Source organism: Sciurus carolinensis, chromosome 3 (assembly GCF_902686445.1).
Source record: "Sciurus carolinensis chromosome 3, mSciCar1.2, whole genome shotgun sequence".
Classification (NCBI taxonomy): Eukaryota; Metazoa; Chordata; class Mammalia; order Rodentia; family Sciuridae; genus Sciurus; species Sciurus carolinensis.
The window spans coordinates 12,939,365-12,960,099 of record NC_062215.1 but is presented as its reverse complement, the minus strand read 5'-3'; the positions used below and the strand labels follow the sequence as shown (position 1 = coordinate 12,960,099).

The 20,735-nt window shown below is 42.2% G+C and overlaps 1 protein-coding gene across 2 annotated transcripts in view; it reads right to left on the bottom strand.

Moving 5' to 3' along the window:
* Prkca (protein kinase C alpha) overlaps positions 1–20,735 on the bottom strand; it is a 403,509-nt gene that overhangs the window by 23,125 nt on the left and 359,649 nt on the right. For both annotated transcript variants that reach the window (XM_047543070.1, XM_047543071.1), the window contains exon 14: positions 2,110–2,190. In XM_047543070.1, coding sequence (XP_047399026.1) covers positions 2,110–2,190 — 81 coding nt within the window. The remainder of the gene's footprint in view (positions 1–2,109; positions 2,191–20,735) is intronic.

The window sequence follows — 20,735 nt, the reverse complement described above, 5'->3', positions numbered from 1 at the left end:
GCTCTTCCCTAGGGAATGAGGCCCAGAAAGGCTTGGAGAAGGCAGGCAGGCGAGGAGCTGCAGGGAGGGCGGGCTTTGCTGCAGGACTGTGTCCTGGAACTCCATGCCTGCTGGCCAAGCGTCGGTTACCGCCTGTAAGGTGCCCTGGGAAGCCAACCTAGGGTTCTGTGCCACCGATTTCTCTCGTTGTCATATGCAAATGTGACTCTTGATGAAAGCAGGTTTTGTTTTCTGGGCTCAAGAGTTTCACACTCGAATGGGATCAAGTGCTGGAACTTGGCCTTTTGTGCCTTGGTGAACAGCCGGGCTCCCAGGAGACTAGTAATTCGGGGTCCAATTTTATTGTCAGAATTTTAGAGGGGAATGAACCTCAGGTGCAGGCAGCTTGTGCTTCCCCAGCTGCTGACTCACCGAGGGTGGTGTGTATAACAGCGTTTTCTCCTGTTCTTGTACACTGAGGAATTCGGCCTAAGAACAAGCTTGGATTGCGGGGGCAGGGGAAAACTAAACAAATAAACAAACCACTCTTTGGATGTCAATCAAGTCTTGACACCATTGAAAAAGAACGAGCAAATGTAGGCTAGTACCTTTTATCTCTCAATATCTAAAAAACTTTCCGTTTCTAAGAGCTATGGGACAAAATGACAGAAATAGGAAGGAGCATCAGTGACTTTCCTTCCCAGAGTGGCCTTGCAATGACCTCCTTGCTCACATACCAAGGATTTCTTCTCCAGCCTCAGTCCCCACTCCCACTAGCTCCTGGCTCTCGCCACACTGGTGGCTTCCCTGCGGTTCCACACAGCCACACCCTCCCAGCTCAGGGCCTTTGCACTTGCTATTTCCTCTGCTGGACAGCTCTTCCTCTAGCCACACACCCTCGCTGTCATTTCTTTCGGTCTATTCTAGCTGCAATTTCAACCCTTTCAAAATATCCTATCTTCTTTTCCTGCCCCATTACTTTTCCTGTTAGCTTATCACTAACATGTTATGTATTTTCTTTATTTAACTAGTCTCTTGTCTCTCCTTCTCTAAGCAGCATGCTGATGTAAGGGTTTCTGTCTGTCCCAGTCATTGTCATCATGAACACGCAGTAAGCATTTCGTCAATGAATAAATGAACGAGTTAATGGATGCCACATGTCACAAGAGTCCTTCCTTCCTCCCTCCCTCCTGTTTTTGTGCATGCCAAGTCGGTGCTCTACCACTGGGCTACAGCCCCAACCAGAAACAGAGACTTCTTTGGGCACAGCTCTGCCTATTTCTGTCCATTTTCCTACAACGAGAATAGTTCATAGTCATGCACAGGGGATAATTCAGTGGAGGAACCTGAGGTCCTAAGAGATGGTGGCACTAAGGGATAAAAGCAAGCTGGTCCTTGAATGACCGTGTGGGTCAGGGTCACCCCTACCACCTGCCCCCAGCACAACGCTGAGAATGAGCGTGTTAACACTGAGATCTGGAGGTGGGTTATTTCCCAAGCAGCTAGGGGGACTTACTCCAATGATATGACACAAAAACCATTATATTGGAAAGCGTCACCTCAGGCCAGAAAGCGTCCCCTTAGACGATACTGTGCTTGGTTCTCTGATACCAGCCTCACGCTGAGAGAAGCCTAAACTGGAAGTTCAGCCTCCCTGGATGGTTGTGGAGACGCTGTGAGCTGCGGGGTGCGAGTCGGGGCTGATGGGAGGAGCTACAAGTTCTTCCTCTTATTTAACCTTCTTCTTCCTTAAATCATGACACCGGTTTTGCACGTGGGCCCAGCGGGGCCACCTGTGCAGACAAGCTTTCGGGGAAGCCTGACCTTGGTTGTGAGATACTGAAAAGGTAGAGGGGCCAGTGCTGTCCTCAAGGTGCAGGGGGCTTTGGGCGTGACGGGAGAGCGACACTGCCTGGCCCCAGGCTGCAGCTGTGCACTTGGTTTTTATGACAGAAGATCATATCCAAGTGTACCGAACGAAACCTACTCTCAAGGGGGCATTTCACCCCCATAGGGAAGTGGGGCCCGCGCCAGCTGCGCTCCGCTGTCACTCCTCTATCGGTGCCCGGGGGGAGCTGAAGCAGTCACAGGGGACCCATAAACACACACGAGGGGGTAGCGAGATGTTACCTGGCCAGCTAGCATTTCGTACAGCAGCACACCATAGGCCCACCAGTCCACCGACTTTCCATACGGCTGGTAAGCGATAATCTGCGTGAAAACAAACACCTTGGTTATTTCTGGTGGTAAATTGAGAGCCTGTGAGAACAGGTAAGTCGAGCAGAGAGGCATGTGTGCTCTCCATCCACGCAAACGACACGGGGGTGAGAGCCGCCTCAGGTTTGCACACCAGGGGTCCTTCAAAGGGGCCACGCGTGGAACCGTGACCCCATGATTCGCTGCCCAAACCCTGTTTCGGGGGATCCTCTTCCAAGTCCACCAGCAGATGCTGCAGCACCATCTCGAGGGAAATCAACAGTCCTCGCTGGTCAAAAGCATACGGACACTGAGTTGGTATTAATTTTCAGAAAACAAGAGAGGTCATTCAGAGCTAGGGTCTGACCCGCAAGCGGATCAAACTCTGCCACTGAGATCTGCTAAAAGTAATCAAAGGATGAGGAAGATGAAGAGGAGGAGGAAGGGTGAAGTGAAATCATGACTTCCTGGTGTTCCACGCTGAGGTGTGAAGATGGGCAGCCAGCCAATCGAGCAACTCATGATCTAAAACATTTTTAAAGAGGCAGACAATGGCATAGCTGGACTTTGTGTGATTCAAACCAACCAAATACAAAAGAGAACTCTTGAGACAACAGAAAAATGAAGACGTGCCCCAGGCGACAGGCGAAGGGACTTGCTGATTTTGCTAGGTGGCGAAATCTCAGGGTGTCTAAATAAAGAGTGTCCTTTTTCGTCACAGATGAGTGCATGTATGGGTGAAATGCATGAGAAATGAGGTATTCGTGGGTGATGTGGCATTTAAAATTTTTAAAAAGTGCTTCAGGAAAAGATGCGTGGGGAGAAGAATGGACTAAATGGGTTGACCTGGTGTGGGCAGCGGTTGGGGCTGGGACCACAGGCAGCTCATTCTCCTCCTCTACCTTGGTGGTTCTCAGAATCGGCAGAGTCATCCTCTAACCTTGTAGAGGGGAGGGATGCTGTCTGGAATTTCTACGTGTGATGCGGCTTCATGACCTCTCAGGGAGACCCTGGGTCTAGAGCACATGATTCCCAGGCCCATGGATCATGCCCAGGATTCGAGGTGAAGTTCTACAGAGGTGCTTGGCATGACCATCTTGACATCTCAAATGACTTTGAAATGTCCTAGAATTTTTTTTAATGGCTCTGAGTATCTACGTAAATGTCCTGGGACATTAGAAAACTTTCTGCATGCCAGCCCTCTCCCATTTATTTAATGTATTTCTAACATCTATATTTTTTATGTAGAGTGAGAAAAATGAGCCCGTAGGCTTTGCCCCAGTGTGGGCATCAATGAGGAGGCACACGTTTGGACTTGGCAGTTTGTAGCTCATCTTCTTGACAAGGGAGTGATAACTGTAGGAACTTACAAGGAGTCCTTAATTTCTCTTACTACCTTTGTTACTTTCTGTATGCTCTTTCCTGGAAGCCTAGAATATCAACATACACATGAAACCCAACAAAATGAGAGTTTGTAATCTAGTACTTGGAGATGATGTAGGTCATTCCAGTTTCCAGGCAGGAAACTCTTGGATGGAAGAAGCTGCACATTTTTATAACCTTTGATACAATGGCAAACTGCCCTCCCAAACTAGTTGGACTGAATTTAAATCCCTACCTGATGCCAATTTCATATTCAATATACTAGATAAAAAAAATCACTGTTTTATAAAATCACCTTATTTATTTTTTAATTTGCCAAGCCATGCAGGCTCATTCGATAGAAATTAAAAGGGGGGGAACTCAAATAGGAAAGTAAAATTGCTTAGAGTCTTATGACCCATGACCCATAGATGTTAATAATGTTATTGTCACATAACACCTTTCCACCTCTTTCCTAGACATAGTATGTTTGCATATGCATTTTTACAAATGAGGATTCTGCTCATCTACTGTCTATCAGTTTGATCAAAAGATCAGAGCATCTCTGCAAAACCTTGGTGGGACTAATTCCTATTTGTAGACTTGTTGGGTCAAAGTAACAGTTCCGGACCCCAAAGCAATACTTCTAGGACACACTTCCAGATTACTTGAGAGTAAAAGCACATACACCCTCCACCAGTGATAACCCGTGCCGATGTCCTGGAATCCTCACCAGCACTGGGTCCTGTCTTTGTTTCCAAAATGGGCCAATTTGATGGTTGAAAGTGGAACTTCAATGGTCTTTTAATTCGCATTTTGTGCACTTCACATTTTCACATGGGAATTAGCCACCTGCATTTCTTTTCTTAGACTGCCTATGTACTTTGCCCAATTTTCTATCATGATTGATTGCTTCATTCATTCATTTTTTTGGAGAATATACTAGGAATAAAATGTAAAAAGGACAATGTCCTTATCTTCACCGAAGTTATACGGACACTTGTTTTTCTTACTGAGCACTTTATGTCTTAAGGATAGCAACCCTCAGTTGCATATTTTACAAATAATTTTCACAATTCATCATTTACTTGTGTTTTGTTTATATTGTCTTTTGATGTTCAGAAATATGACCTTTTAAATAGCAGAAATGCACAAGCTTCTCTAGTAGACATTCAACCTTTTAAGTAGTAGAAATCTCCAAATTGGTAAAAAAAAATTAATATAATTTCTTCCAGTTATTGTACAGGTTTGCTTTTTATATTTAATACTTCATTCTACCTAAAAAAATTTAGAGCATGGTACAAATAAGATTTCCTCCCGAATGCTAACTTTTGATCCCAGCTTAATTTAATGAATAATTCATCCTTTTTAAACTTGTTTGTAAAATCACTTTCATCCCACACTAAACGGTCAGCTCAGGCTTCTTCCCTTTTCCCTGGGGATACTCCCATGGAGCTGCCTGGTACCAAGGAAGCCCTTCCACAGTCCACAGAGAAAGCTGTTGTCCACTTCCCCTTTCACAGGACGGTGCCTGCACCTTTACAACACTTCTCAGGTATTTGTTGAAAAGCTCTACCCTGGTAGATGGAAAAATGTTCTGGAGGTAGGACCCATGTTAATCCCGTAGCCCAGAGTCTAGCAAATGCCTGCATATAAACATGGTTCCATGTTTATATGGCTTCCACGGCTAGCAAATAAAACCAGGTTTGGTCGAGCTATCAGACATGGAAAACTGGCTCTCAGGAACTGACAGTCATGAGAGATTGTTCCAGATTGCCTGCAGTACATGGTTTCCGTGCAGAGGCTCACTGCCGGAATTTGTATGCCCTCGATGTGCCAAATGACCCACTAGAACAAAATGGCTTGCTTACCTCCACCCCATCCTGTTTCTTATGGAAGAAGCTCCTCCCGGCCCCCCTTTTATCTGTACCGCTATAAATAAACCAAGCGCGGACTCCTCCGTTTTGTTAGAGCCAGACCCTTTAGCATGGCTCAGCCCATCACGTCCCCTGATTCAAAAGATAATTGTCTCCTGTGGTTTTTTCTATTGAATACATTTCCTAGCAATTAATTTAGAGCCAGCCAATCCCTCCGACAGGAATGCTTTCCCTTGTTCTTGCGGGATGTATGGTGAGAGTTCCAGATATCAAAGTATTTACCAGCATGGGAAAGGAGCTAAGTTGCCACTGTCTCTTTTGATTCTCCAATAACCCTATGGGGTAGATACTATATCCCTATCTTACAATTGAACAAAATAAAAAAACTTGAGGCTAAGAAAGATTCAGGAAGCTATTCAAGGGTATGCCCAGGTAGTAAGGGACAGAGCAGGGATTTGGGAATCTGCTGTTCAGAGGTCAGCTGGAACACCTGATTAGAACACACCTGCTGATGGGTGACTCCCAGGCATCCAGTCATGCCAAGGGAGAGCCTGCATCCTAGTACTGGCATTTTCCCCACCCAAGTCTTTCCTGCAGTTAGCAACACCTAAACACCACTTCTAACTTCATCCAGAAGAAGACATTAACGGGGTCTACCACTAAGTCACTGTGTAAGACACATGGATGGTCAGGAGGCTTGGCTGGTCTAGCCTGGCACCATCTGCAACCACAAGTCAATTTGGTTTCTTTCCCCCACAGAACAGAATACAGAGCACGGCTAAATACAGAATGGCTATGTAATTTCCCAACTGCCTAGATAAAATTTTTTGGGAAACTTAATAAGTATCCAGCCAAGTGTGTAAGCCTCCTGCTCCGGCATTCCACTTCTGAACATCATGTCGTATTGTTGTGTGGGAGACACTGAAATAGTATAAGCTTTATTTCATGAAAGAAGGAAGGGGTGAATTAGTGAATGGATGAGCGAATGAGGGGACAGTGACCTTGCACACACTTGGATCTGTTCTTTGTCTTTACATCTATTTCCAAAGGAGCACACTGTTTCCTGCACACACATGACAGAAGTGGTGCCCTCCAGAAATGAGTAAGGCTGAATGCATATGCAGTGCTCCCAAGAGCGGAAGCATTCCACCATCCCACCAGGAGGACCTGCTCACCTTTCCGTCTCAGAAGGACTCGGGAGGGATAATTAAATGAGTGAATGTGAACAGACTTTGCTTGAAAACCATAGGGTGCTATGCAAACATAAAGAACTACTATCTTTTTGATCAAATTATCCTCTTTTTTTTTTTTTTTTTTTTTTTTTGCGGTGCCAGGGATTGAATCCAGGGGTACTTAACCACTGAGCCACATCCCCATCCTATTTTGTATTTTATTTAGAGACAGAGGGTCTCATGAGTTGCTTAGCACCTTGCTTTTGTCAAGGTTGGTTTTGAACTTGTGATCCTCCTGCCTCAGCCTCCAGAGTCACTGGGATGACAGGCATGTGCCACCACACCCAGTCCCTTCTTTCTTTCTTTCTTTTTTTTTTTCTTCACCATTTAAAAAGTAAAATTTTAATCCATTACTGAGTAATAACCTGAAAAAATTCATAAAATTTTGTGAAATTTTCCAAAAGTGAAACTATTGTAATAATGTGTGAAAAATTAAAAATACAATTTTGGAAAACTGCATGGGTTTTAAAAAACTAAGTTCTATCAAAGTATTCTGAGAGTAAAAAAATTTCAAAGCTACCCTACAAAGTTCTTTCTTCTTCTAGTAGAAACAATTTACTCAAAACAAAAAGAACATCTAATTTTGTTTTACTTACAAGTCCCTTAAAATCAGATTACCTAAAATGATATAAGCAAAGAACTGCCAATTAAATTACTAAGCATATAATAAATGCAGTCGTAGTGGCAAGCATATAAAGGGACCCCCCTTCAGAGGTGGTTTTTAAATTCTTGGGTCTTCGGACTTAAAAAGTTCTTAAAATCCTTGAGAAACCATATGAACTCTCACTGCTTTTATAGGCCTCTAAGTGGATCCTATGTGCCCCCAATACATGCTCCTTCCCTGGGCTGGGAGAGGCTCGACTGTCCTCACCATGCACATAGCACAGAGCTTGTGCTCAATAAATTGCAGAAGGCACAGTTCTGTGTGTGGATAACTTGGCCCTGTGAACTTCACTATGCTTCTAAGTAGAATTGGTCTAAGTAAGGTCCCAAGGCAATCTTTTTCTGGAGGGTTGGAACAAGCCAGGACTGAGGATGAATATGGAGTCACATTCTGGTTTTCCTGGTGACAACCTTGGTTTACATTTGTGGAAATGAGGTCTGTGTATTAAAATCCAGCACAGTCCTTCAGGCACTAGAATAAATGGGAGAGGCTGGAGCAGGGGCTCAACCAGGGCTGAGCTCAGTCTGGAGCTGCCTGAGAGCTGCAAACTCTGGCCCTGGCTGTGAGGAAGCAGCTTATCTCCAGAGAAGTGGTGCTAAGTACCTGGGGAAGCACAAGCCCTACCCTCAGGCTGACTGGCAGGGGATCTAGTGAAGGAAGGTGCTCAAGAACCACTGTGGGTACTGAGCCAAGCAGAGAGCCCAAAGCCAGGGTGAGGAAAAGACCAGGAGTCAGAATGTGGCCTGGCTCTCTGGGTGGCTGTGCTCAGTGTTGACCTTACTGGTCATGAGGGCAGAGACACTAGGGGTGCCAAAGAGGAGGGTCAGCAAACCCTACCACAGCCTACTCTCACTCAGAGCTCAAATGTGCTTGGAAATTAAAGGAGTACTGTACACCATACATATACTACATAAATTATAATTTGTATAGCTATATCTGTATAAATATGCATCAGTAATAAAAGTATTTGTATATGTGTCCATCAAAAAAAAAAAAGTTCTTAAAATTTACTAAGGACCCCAAATATTTTTACTTATATAGATTACTGCTGTTTGCCATAAAATATGAGAAAATTAAAACATTTAGTTATGTATTAAAAAACCTCTCATGTTAGCACAAATAACATTTTTATGAAAATTTTTTTTTCAAAAAATATTAGTTAAGAATGATCTTTTTTAACATTTCAGTAAATGTCTTTGGAGTCTATTTTGATAGAAGACAGCTGTATTCTATATTTGCTTTTGCTTTCTATCTGTTCTGATATGTTGCTTTACTCCATATCACAATATATCATAATATATATAGCTATATGATTAAAACCAAATCTCACAGATATGAAGTTGGAAAAGAGGAGGAACTTTTTAATAGTATTTTCTAATTGTGGATAGTGTTCTTTGAAATATTAGAATTAGATTTAGTTCTTTCTTCAAGGTTATATGGTAACTGAAACTATATCAATAAACTATTCATACTTGTGTTAAAATTCACTGGTCTATCTTGTACTTTAAATGAATCTTTCACCAGCATAATTCTATAATATGAGTTGGTGATAACTGGAAAAATATTTGTTCTTGAGTTATAGATTAAAATTTTATATAATTTCTTCAAAAAAAAAAAAACTGTATTAATGTCACCGCTTATCTCATCAGAAAAGTTTCTAAGTAGTGGGAAGGTATTAAGCTTAAAGTAGCAGATCCAAATTTTCAAATCTAATTTGTATTTGAAAACCTGAATTTTACTATTGGCAAAAAATATCTGCAGTTGATTTCCTTGAAGTGACAGGCTTACTTCATTAATTTTCAAGAAAAATCTGCCAAATATCTAAGTCTAAATAACCACAGTTTGTCTGTTGGTCGTTTTTTCTAGTAAAAATGATGTTCCTTGAAAAGTAGGGAAAAAAAGGCTAGTTCAGCTTATAGCCAAATAATCATGAAAAATCTTTTCCTTGAGATAACTATAGTATTTCTGTGTGCAGTTCATGTGTTTTTTATATAATTCACATTACATCATACATACACAACACAAAAATACTAGTCATTTACTCAAGGAACAGATTTAATAAAATTATTGCATTTTACTGCTTGGCAAAATATTTTAAGTGTAACTGATGCTTTTTTTCTCAGTGGTGAAGAATACCATGATATACCTTGGTGGCACTGCCTGAATAGATACCAGTAAACAGCAGTTTTATTCTTATTGCTTCTGGATCAACAGTGCAAATATTAACAAAGGGACAGAAGCAAATGACATTTATTGCACTCCTGATAATATATTTTTACCTCTGGACACCCCCTGAAAGGGTGTCAGAATCCTGGGGTCCATGGGCCACACCTGGAAACCCACACCTTTTAGTATTTGTTGCTAACAACCAATGTAAACCACCCACAAAATTCTGTTAAATATCATTCAGTGGGCTCAGAGAATATTTCCAAACTCACATAAAGGTGATAACACATTGTGACAATGGTTGTTCTTTTATACCTAACCACCTGGAAGTATTTTTAAGTATTTAATCATTCCATATCAAAATCTGCTAGCTTTGATTTCCCTTTTTCATTAATGAGAAGGTTCTGTGGTTTCAAGACTCGATGCAACACAATTCTTCTGTGGCAATAAGTTAACCCACATAGAATTTGGTATAGAAACATCAGATACTCAAGGACCAGAGTCAAAGATTTATCTGTGTGAACAATGTGTTTAAGGTTACTATGTTTGCATGTTTTAAATCCTTTAAGAGTGAAACTTCTCTTATAGCTGTACTGGGTGTGCCTTCTTCATGTTCCAGAGCTCTTTTAATGCCACCAAATTCTCTGTCGGTTTACTTCTTCCTTTATAAACTGTTGCATATGTACCCATTATCCTTGATTCCATTTTCTTCAATAGTCATTTGTTCAGCTAATTCAGATAATGATTCATTAATATTCTGGCATGCTCAAAGAGTGAGGGATAGCTTTCTCTTAACTTTTTCATCATATCAATTGAATGTAGCTTGAAAAATCCTCCTCGGGAATGGCCAGATCCGCAGCCAAAGAGGCTGCAACGCCAGCTTCTGACTCCATGTCCCCGTTGAACAGAGCCCTGGCCCTAGTCCGCGCCGCCCCACTTCTTTCTTTAAAGTATCACAGGTCCCAATGTCTTGGTTTAGTGCTGTTCTCTAGAATGATACTCTAAGAAACTGTGACCAGGTTCCATAAATGCAATTCTTGTCTCACACACCCAACTCTTTCCTCTGCAGTCTTTGCAGAGTTGCATCTAATTTATAACATCAAAGACAGACACATTTGAGGTGCCAGGTGGGAAATATGGCTTTCCCCTAGCCAACTCTTGCACAGAGAAAAAACTGCAATAGGCAATATTATTCTCAAGACGTTCCTGGGAGAAAAGAATACTGAAGAAGAAAACCAAGGGGGGAGGGGCATTTCAGCCAGAGGTTAGCTATTGAAATACTTCTCTAACAAATTCATCCAAAGTAAAATATTAGCCACAGGAAAATTAAGAGCTGAGGTGTAATGGTTATTTACATGGAAAGGTCGATTTTAAATGAACTGAGTTCCTTCTTCCTTGATACCTCAGTATAAAGATTGAAACTGATTTATACACTGGATTCCTACCTCACGTCAAAACAAATAAAGCTATTTCCTTGAGATTATTGGCAGTACAAAGTTTGCTTGTCAAATCTCTAGAACATGCTTAGTACACTTAACCTGCACCTATAAGCAAAGAATCCATCTAAAAAGGCTTGGCTAAATCCTGAATGTCTTTGCTCATCTCCAGTGGGGTGGATAATTTCACTTCAGTTCCAGTGATACAGAACCCAGGCTCATGGCAAGGCTAAGCCTATGCTAAACTTAAAAATGAGTAGGTGGAAAGAGTTTGAAGAAAACTGCTGTTGTATTAATAAGTCAGAGGATAACTTAGAATCCAGGGATCAAACCCAGCATCAGCTACCACCCATCAGACAGTCTGGGCGCTTCCCCGCGCTTCCCAGTCTCCTTTGCTTTGGGGCCATGTGACTACTCTTGGCCAATGAATGGTGAGAGGAAGTGATGATTCACTTCCAGGTCAAGGGGTAAAATGCCCATCTGCCTCCTGCCTGAGGATTCTGGACACCATGTGTTCTAGAAGGTTTTGTTGTGAGATGGAGGAGGGCTACCTGGCCTGCACCTCACTAAGCATGAGCAATGAGTAAATATTCATGAGGTTGTTGGGATCCCGTGGCAGTTAGAGTTGGTCACTTGATGATAAGGCATCCGCCTTGTAAGCAAGTCTCAAGATCTCAGCTTTATACAAACCCCAACTCGATCAAGGAAGAGCAACAGAAGAGTAAAGTCTTTGGAAGAGTAACGTTCACTTGCTGAGCACCCGATATGTGAGATGCTTTACACATATTTTCTCACGCCATCTGATGGGGCAGAAATTATTGCTATTTCCATGTTACAGGTGAGAAAACTGAGGCTCATGCCCAAAGGGACTTGCCCAAAGCCAGTCATGGGGGAAGTGGTGCTCTGAATGTTAGCATATTTGTGTTAAAGATACAACTTTATGGTTTCCAAACACATTCATTTCAGGATTAATAAATTATTAATCAAAGGGGTTTGAAGATTAAAGTAAAGAGATTTGAAATCAACATTTCAGTTGTTATAAGTAACTGTATTTCAAAATCATGTGAATATCAACTTTATTCTTGTAACCATGTTAAAGCCAGTGCCTGCAACCTCTGTTTTTTGGTATCCCAGTGTGTTTGGCTTGACATAGGCAGAGCTGGAGCACCAGGGCTGTGGTGGGAACTGTCTATTCTGCAAACACCTGAGCAGTCTCCCCAAATGGACCCCTCAGCCTGGGGGTGGAAAACCACGCTTGAGTTTGGAAAGCTGTCAGAAGGTAAGGGTGTGGCGCTCTCTTTCTGGTTAGAAGGAGTCACAAATCCTAAAGTCCATGGCCACCTGAAATGTCTTCCTCACCACCAGGGCTGCAATGTGGCTACAATTGGCTCCTCGCTCTCTCTCTCTCTCTAGCATTGACTGCCTGTGATGCCCACGGATGCCACTCTCACCTTTCTCCAAGACTTATGAAAGCAGTATGCCCAGGGCCAAGGACTCTTTCCCCAGTGACTGCCCTGGTCAGCCCCACTGAGCCTCTTGCTCACACTGGAGCAAGACTACAACGTCACTCTGAGCACCACAGAGCTTCAGCAGTAAGAGCAGGATGGGATTTAGAATCTAGCTGGAGCCTCTCTTCCCAGAGGAGTTCACGACCTATCACCCTTGCCTTGCACACCAGATGAAATAGTGGGGGTGGGGGGTCCCAAAACCTGACGTGCAGGGCCCAGGTACAACCTCATTCAGATGCTCCTTTTTACAGTAAAGTTTATCTTTCCCTCAGTGATCAGCTGCGAGTAATAAATAAGCCTAATTAGTCAAAACCTCAGGGCAAAAGGGAAACAGTATTAGAAGGCCCTACTTGAAGATAAATGTTCAGCTACACATGATTTAGGATGTTGGTCATCCTGTCCATTTTGAGCTTTCCAGAGTCACCCTGTCCCCTACAGTCACCATGAGCCACATGTGATTAGCAAGCATGTGAAATCCATTTAGTCCAAACTGAGATGGGCCCTAGGGGTAAAATACTTATCAGTGCATATCAGATTTTGAAGACTGTATAAAAAATGTAAAATGACTCAATAATTTTTAAAATTTCAGACATATTAGGTTAAATGAAATTAATTTCACAGGTTTCATTTCCAATTTTCTAAAACCATGGCTGCTAAAGGCAGTTGTGGCTTGCGTTTTTATTGGGCAGTGCTGGTCTAGACCCTCTGAGTCCCACCAACCCACAACCTGCTCTGGTTCTCTGGCTCTTGGGCTATCATTGACCTGGGGAGACACCAGCTTTGGGCTGAGACACCAGGTTCAGAGAGCACAGAACAGTTCATAAGATTCTCTTGGGTCTGTCCCCAGGGGGACAGGCGCAGGTGTCTCTGGCACTTGTGGGCCAATGGGGGTTTGCAGCCAAGCCCAGGCCATGTGATATCCTGAAGCCCCAGGCCAGGGGCTGCCTTGGCAATGGGCTTCCCACAATGGAGCAACTGACAAAGAGAGGGGCAGGACCGGCAAGATGGGTTAGGGTTGGCGGCCTTCCCCATGGCACATGGGAGGTTGAACTTTGGCTTCGAAGACAGACCTCCGACAGGGCCACTGTCATCCAGTTCTAGTGCTATTTGTTTCATGATCATTATTATTAAACTTACATGAGCCAAGTGCTTGGGGCGAATGTCAGGATGTGACAAATGGCTGCCTGTCTTGTAAAAATGAGACATGAATGAGCTTTTTTCCAGCCTGGGCATAGGACCAGGGCATGAAAGGGACCAGGGGCAGCCTCTCATCTCCCACTAGGCCAAGGGCCCACAGCTGCTGGACGACCATGGCTCCAAGGCCACCCAGCCTTCTGTCCTCTGCCAGGGCTACACACTCAAAGGCCTCCCAGAGAGGCTGGGGCTCAGAAGCTTTCTGACTTCTGACAGCTCAGGCCTGGGGGAGTCCAGGGGCAGCATGGGAGGGTTTTAGATGCTACAATAACAACTGTGACCAACATCGCCATCACGGGCACTCACCAGGTGCTGGACTCTCTACCTCTACGACTCACTTAGCTCTTTCCAGCCCATTTCAAAGGTGAGGGGATGAGGTAGAGGAAGCAAGCGGCTTGGTGCAGAGTATATGGCTACTAAGTGAAAGGGCTGGGACCTGAGCCCTACTCGTCCACGTGGCTCTGATGCCCACGCTTTTGATCATTCTCCTGCATGGAAAGCCCCCACCCAGTGTGGTTCCCAGGACAGCCACGGTGGGAGCGGGCCTGGGGAAGGTGACCTTTGCTGAAGCAGCCAGGAGGCCCGCCCCACTCAGAACTCTGCTCTGCGGGCTCTGCCTGGAAGACCGAGCGAGACCAGAGAGTGAGAACGACAGGGCCCTGCTGGTCCTTTCTCCTCTGGACACTTCATCTTCTTTATGCCTAAAACATGTTCAAGTCATTTCACTCTCAGGAAAACAAAGAACATTCCCTCCTTTTCTAAAAAGAACACTTTATTTTGAAGGAAGAAATTATGGCTGCTTTGAAAAACATCATAAATTCTCAAGGATGGAACACAGGACCCAAGAGGTGTTCTTTGTGCACACAGTCAAAACCACTGTCTGACATGTCTAAATAATACCATTTGGGAAGAAAGAAAGATAGACCTGTTTCTGGGTGTTCTGTTTGGACAGCCGGAAACCTGAACTCAGGAACTTCTCCTCCTCTGGGGCCCACGCTGCAGCTGCTGGAGCCCTGGTCATGTCACGGTGAGGCTGCTGATGTGTCCCCACTCCACCCGCAGGGGCTGGGCCACCCCCCTCTGTGCTCATTACCAGGACCTCCCCACCCCAGCACAGGCAGACACTATGAAGGTTGTGTTGGAGAAACAAGTGGATCCAATCCAACCACACTCCACAGACACCACCTACCTCTCAAGTGCAAAATCGAAAGGGCTCTTGGGATTGCTGGGTTGCTAAGGATGGAGGGGACCTCGGGGACGCTTTAGAACAGTGTCCTCAGCATTCTGCAAGGGAGCCTGAGGCTCAGCGTGCAAAGTGGCCTGCTTGAGGTTCCTGGGTGAGTCAGTGGCAAGGTCAGGAAAAGACAGCCTCAGGCTTCCTGGACTGCACCCCCTTCTGCAGCATCAGGCCCGAGACCAGAGTGTGACCAACAGAAAGTCCTGGGGCAGGGTGGGGTGAGGCACTCCTAACTCTCAGCCGAAATACTTCTGAACCAACTCCATTGGGATGGCATATCCAAGCCCAGAACACCCACAGAAAGCCCACTGGTGAGAGAGCTCTGGACCCAACCGGAGGAGACCAATTCTGCCACTCGGGGGCTCTGTGTCCTTGGGGGAGTTGCTTAGCCTCTCTGAGCTTCCTTTTACTCAGTTGTGATACTGGACTTCCAGTTCTCAGGGTGGCGAGGGATGAAATGGCATTGTGTGTGTGAAAATGTGCTCACTGCAGGTGACGGGGAGATATGTGACTCACACTGTCTGACATCAGAAATAAGAGCCGGTCCTCAGGCGGGGCAGGCAGGAGAGAGTTCTCAAGACAATAACCCAAACCTGGCTCACAGGAGGATAGAGAAAACATTTTGGTGTGAGAGATAATGGCAAAAATACGTATTAAACATCTAAAATGGTTGTTGGTGCCTGGAAATTCCCAGGGAACACTAAAACCTTCCATTCATACCATCACAAACGTTAGCTTGCTGCATGTCAGACGCTGTTCTAAATATAGGGCACAGATTTAAAAAAAAAAAAAAAGGCCCCTCATGCAATTAAATTGATTTTTACCAGAGAAGCAAATCTTCAGGCTCCTCTTTTCTCGTGGTGTGAGAACATCCTCCTCTCCCTCCTTCACTAGCTGCTACTGTTCACGGCTGGCTGTTCACTTCTGTGACCTGACTAGCAGTCCAGGAGACGCCGGGGACTATATATCTAACCGGAGGGGCAGATGTGAAATGGAAAAATATATGAAAACATGCCATCTAAGATCAAGGATCCAAGTGTGAGAAATATCTGCCATGTTGAAATCTTTGGGGGAAAATGTGTTACAGAAGAATGAAGAATATTACCAAAAAAACAACAACAACAACAACAAAAACCTGGGAAGTCTGGAGTCCAAACCACATATTTTATATTTAGACAAAAATTATGGCTTTACTGAGGATTGGCAAGACTAGAAAATGACATCTCTAATGGTACTAAATAAAAGTGCCGGGCTTGGTGGTGCATGCCTATCATCCTAGTGACTCAGGAGGCTGAGACAGGAGGACCACAAGTTAGAAGCCAGCCTCAGTAACTTAGTGAGACACCATCTCAAAGTTTCAAAAATAAAAAATAAGAAGGACTGGGGATGTAGCTCAGTGGTACAGCACCCCTGGGTTCAACTCTTAGTACAAAAAAGAAAAAAAGAAAAAGAAAAAAAAGGTGCTTTGAGGTCTATTTACAGTAGCTACCTCTACTTCCTCCTTTTTGGTTATGCACCATAAGAATGGACAGCAATCATCAGGCCACCCAAGGCTGCTCCCCCAAAAGATCAGAAGAGGATCCAATGGCACATAGAATTATTAATGCTGGCTTCAACTAGCAATCAATTTTATTTTTCTTTTGTACATCATTGGGATCTATTTGCTAATATTCTGTTGCAGGGATTTTTGCATGGTCTATCATTTTCTTTTCTTACATTGTCTTTGATTTTGCTATGAGGGTTACACTGGTTTCTTAGGATGAGCTAGAAAGTATTTCACCTGCTTTGATCTTCTGGAAGAGGCTAGAGAAGATGGGTGTAATTTTTTCCTTAACTATTTGGTAGGATTCACCCGTGAACCCATCTGGGCCTGGTGCTTTCTGTTTTGGAAAGTTACTAATTACTGATGTGATTTTAAAAACATGCCAGGCATGGTGGTTCATGCTTGTAATCCCAGCAACTCGGGGAACTGAGGCAGGATTGCAAGTTCAAAGCCAGCCTTAGCAACTTAGCGAGGTCCTAAGCAACTCAGTGAGACCCTGTCTCAAAATAAAAAATAAAAAGGGTTTAGTGTTTAAGGGCCTCTAAGTTCAATAGCTAGTATCCCAAAAAAAGAAAAAAGAAAAAAACAAAAAGACAAAAATCAAAAAAACTAAACCAAAACCAGACACAGGTGAATTTAGATGCTCCATTTCTTCTTGTATAGATTTTTGGTGGATTGATTATATCTTTCAAGGAGTTGGTCCATTTCGTTTTATCAAATTTGGACACAGAGTTGTTCACAGTACTTATTCTTTTTCCTTTAACATCCATGGGATTGGGAGTGATGATCTTTCATTTCTGATGTTTATAATTTATGTCCTTTCTTTTTTCTTGGTTTAGTTGATCAGAGGCTGATCACTTTTATGGATCTTTCCCAAAGTTCTAGTTTTTGCTGATTTTCTCTACTGATTTTGTTTTTCATTTCATTGATTTCTGTACTATTTTAATAAATTATTTCTCTTTTGCTTACTTTAAATTTAACTTATATTTTTTAGTTCTCCAGGGTGGGAGCTCAGATGATTAATTTCAGATCTTGTTTGCTAGAAATTTCTAAGAGCTGCTTTCACTGCATCCTGCAACATTTATAAGTTGTGCTTTCAATTTCATTTATTTCAAAATATTTTTAACTTTTTCTTGAGATTTCTTCTTTGATTCAAGTATTATTTAGAAGTACATTGTTTACTCTCCAAGTATTTGGGGATTTTCCAGCTATTACTCTATTATTGACTTTTAGCTTCATTCCTTTGTGGTCTGAGAGCAGACACTGTATGATTTCCAACCTTTTAAATTTGTTAAAGTGTGTTTTATGGTCTAGAGTGTGTCCATCTAGGCGAATGTCCCACGGGAGTTTGAGAAGGTTGCTTATGCTATTGTTGGATACAGCAGTCTATAGACATTATTATACCCGGTCAGTTGATGATGGTGTTGAGTTCAGCTAGGTCCTTACTGACCTCTGCCTGCTGGATCTGATAGAGGGGTGCTGAAGTCTCCATCTATAACAGTGAATTCGTCTATTTCTCCTCGTAGCCTGATCAGTTTTTGCCTACTTATTTTGATACTCTGTTGCTAGGTGCATACAGGATTGTTATGTCTTAAAGAATTGATCCCTTTATCATCAGGTAAAAGTTGTCCCTGACTTTTTTGCCCTGAAGTCTGCTTTGTCTGAAAATTAACATAGCTATTTCTGCCTTTTTTTTGGGGGGGGGGCGGTGCTGGGGATTGAACCCAGGGTTTTGTGCTTGGTCTGCTTCTTTTGCTTAGTGCTAGTATCTCTTTCTCTATCCATTTACTTTCAATCTACACATGTCATTATAGTTAAAATGGGTCTCCTATAGATAAAATAAGGTTTAGGTTTTGGTTTTTGATCCTTTCTGACAACCTCTTTTAATTGTTACATTTAGACCATTGACATTCAAAGTGATTATTGATACATTTGGACTAATATCTATCATGCTTCTTACTGATTTTTTTGTTGCCCTTGTTCTTTCTTCCTGTTTTTTTCATCTACTCTTTTTATGCCTCTTGTGATCTTAATTGAGTATTTCACATGATTCCATTTTCTCTTCTCTCTCAGCATATTTGTTATGCTACTTTTTGTTTTTTTGTAAGTGGTCGTCCTAGATTTTGCAGTATACATTCACAGTGAATCCAAGTCCATTTAAAAAATAACACTATACCATTTCATGGTGTGTGTGTGTGTATGTATGTGTATAAAGAATCCATTCATACTATAATTTTGAACAAACTTTTATCAGATATATCGATTAAGAAAAGAAAAATGTAAGGTTTTATTTTATGTTCACTTCTCTCCCTCTTATGCTCTTCTCTCTGTGTAGATTCAAGTTTCTGACCTATATCATTTTTATTCTCCAAAGAACTTTTAACATTTCTTTCAAGGCAGGTCTAAATTCCCTCAATATTTGTTTCACTGAGAAAGTCTTTATCTGTGCTACACTTTTGAAGGACATTTTTTAGGGTATAGAACTCTACATTGTTGGGTCCCCCCCCCCCAAACACTTTAAATATTGCATTCCATTCTCTTTGCTATTCTGTGCTTTTCTTGGTAAGGTGTTTTCTTTCTGTGTCTTCTTTTAGGACTCTGATTTCCTGCAGTTTGAATATGCTAACCCTAGGTGTTTGTTTTTTGCATGTATCCTGCTTGGTCTTCTCTGAGCTTCCCAGTTCTGTAGTCTGGTATTTGACATTAATTTGGGGGAAATTTTCAGTTATTATTGCTTCTTCTGTTCTGCCCATTTAATGCATATTTTTATAGTTGTTCTTGGTATCTTGTTCCATCTAGTCTTTTTATCACTTGGATTTCATTTTGAAAGCTTTTACTTTTTTGTTTATGGGAACCAAGATGATTTTTAATAAGGAGTCTAAAAGGTCAAGATGGGAAGACAAATTTGGGACAGCTAAGAAGGATTTAATTATTCCTATGAGGTAGCAAAAACAAAGACCTTCTCTGTGCTCATCAGTACAAGTCCATTGCAAGTTAGAGGAGTAGAAATAATGAATTTGGGGATTTTGAGGTCATTACTTGAAGAAATTTAAGAAAAAAGGATTAAACTTTTTTTTTTTTAAAAATCATTGAGTAAGGTGCCCAGGCTGGCCTCAAAGTTTCAATCCTCCTGCCTCAGTCTCTTGAGTAGCTAGGATTATAGGTATGTACCACCATGCATGGTAGGAGAAATAGAATTCAAAGTCCATGCCGAAAGTAACCACAGCTAAGCCCTGATCTGTAACTAAAAAATATACTGAGATTGTCCCCTGACACTTCCCCACTGAGCTAAATCCCTATCCCTTTTTAATTTTCAATTTTGAGACAAGGTCTTGCTAAATCAAGGGCCTCACAAAGTTGCTGAGGATGGCCTCAAATTTGCGATTCTTCTGCCTCTGCCTCCCAAATTGCTGGGATTATAGATGTGAACCATGTGCCTGGCTGTAACTAAAATTCTTACATACAGATCTTTATTATTCACATTGAATTACTGGTCTCCCAAATTAATTACTAGCAACTCCCACTATGTATTATTACATAGTAATAGGTGCTTACTACTGTTTTGAAAGCACTTACTACTATGTAATAAGCACTGTAAAGATCAAAACCCTTATTTTCAGCACTGAGAAAGCCAAGAATTCAAAAGGCTATGAACCTTTTCTAAGAATACCTAGACAGTGATAAGTAGTGGAGCTGAGACTGAAATCTAGAAAACTACCTCCAAAGTCTTGTGCCATGATGCCTCCAATTATTATTTGATAAATTCATGTTTGAAAACAACAGATTTTCAATAAATTCTCAATTTAGAAAATTTCCAAAAAAAAAAAAATCATTGAGTTACTTAAAATGAAACAAGTCCCTTAAAGCAGCATAGTATAGTTTTTTTCCTGAGAAAGAGTTGTATGATTTCACTGTTCTCTGAAGGTAACAACAACAATAAATGTTATATATCTGAATTTTGAACACATCAAATACCAGGTACTTTCCAATAATGATTTTTCAATAATATATATTTTTCAATAACATTCTACTCAATTAAATAACACATTCCCCTCAGTGCACTCCATTTTCACCATCCCTTTGTTATTAAATGAGTCAATTCCTTGATTTTCAAAATATATGAGACTCATAGAGCATGAGCTTCAAGATAAATTATAGTAGCAAGTGTACCACATAAGCTAAAACAAAGTACCATTCCATGGCCATATGAGAATGAAGTCCAGTTATCTCTCTGTTGTCACAAAGAGTTTTAAATGTCTACATGGTGACGGTGCTTTCTGGTTCAACATGGGAACCCTCACACTGACATACGCTCCCATCAGATTGCACCACCCTCCCCAA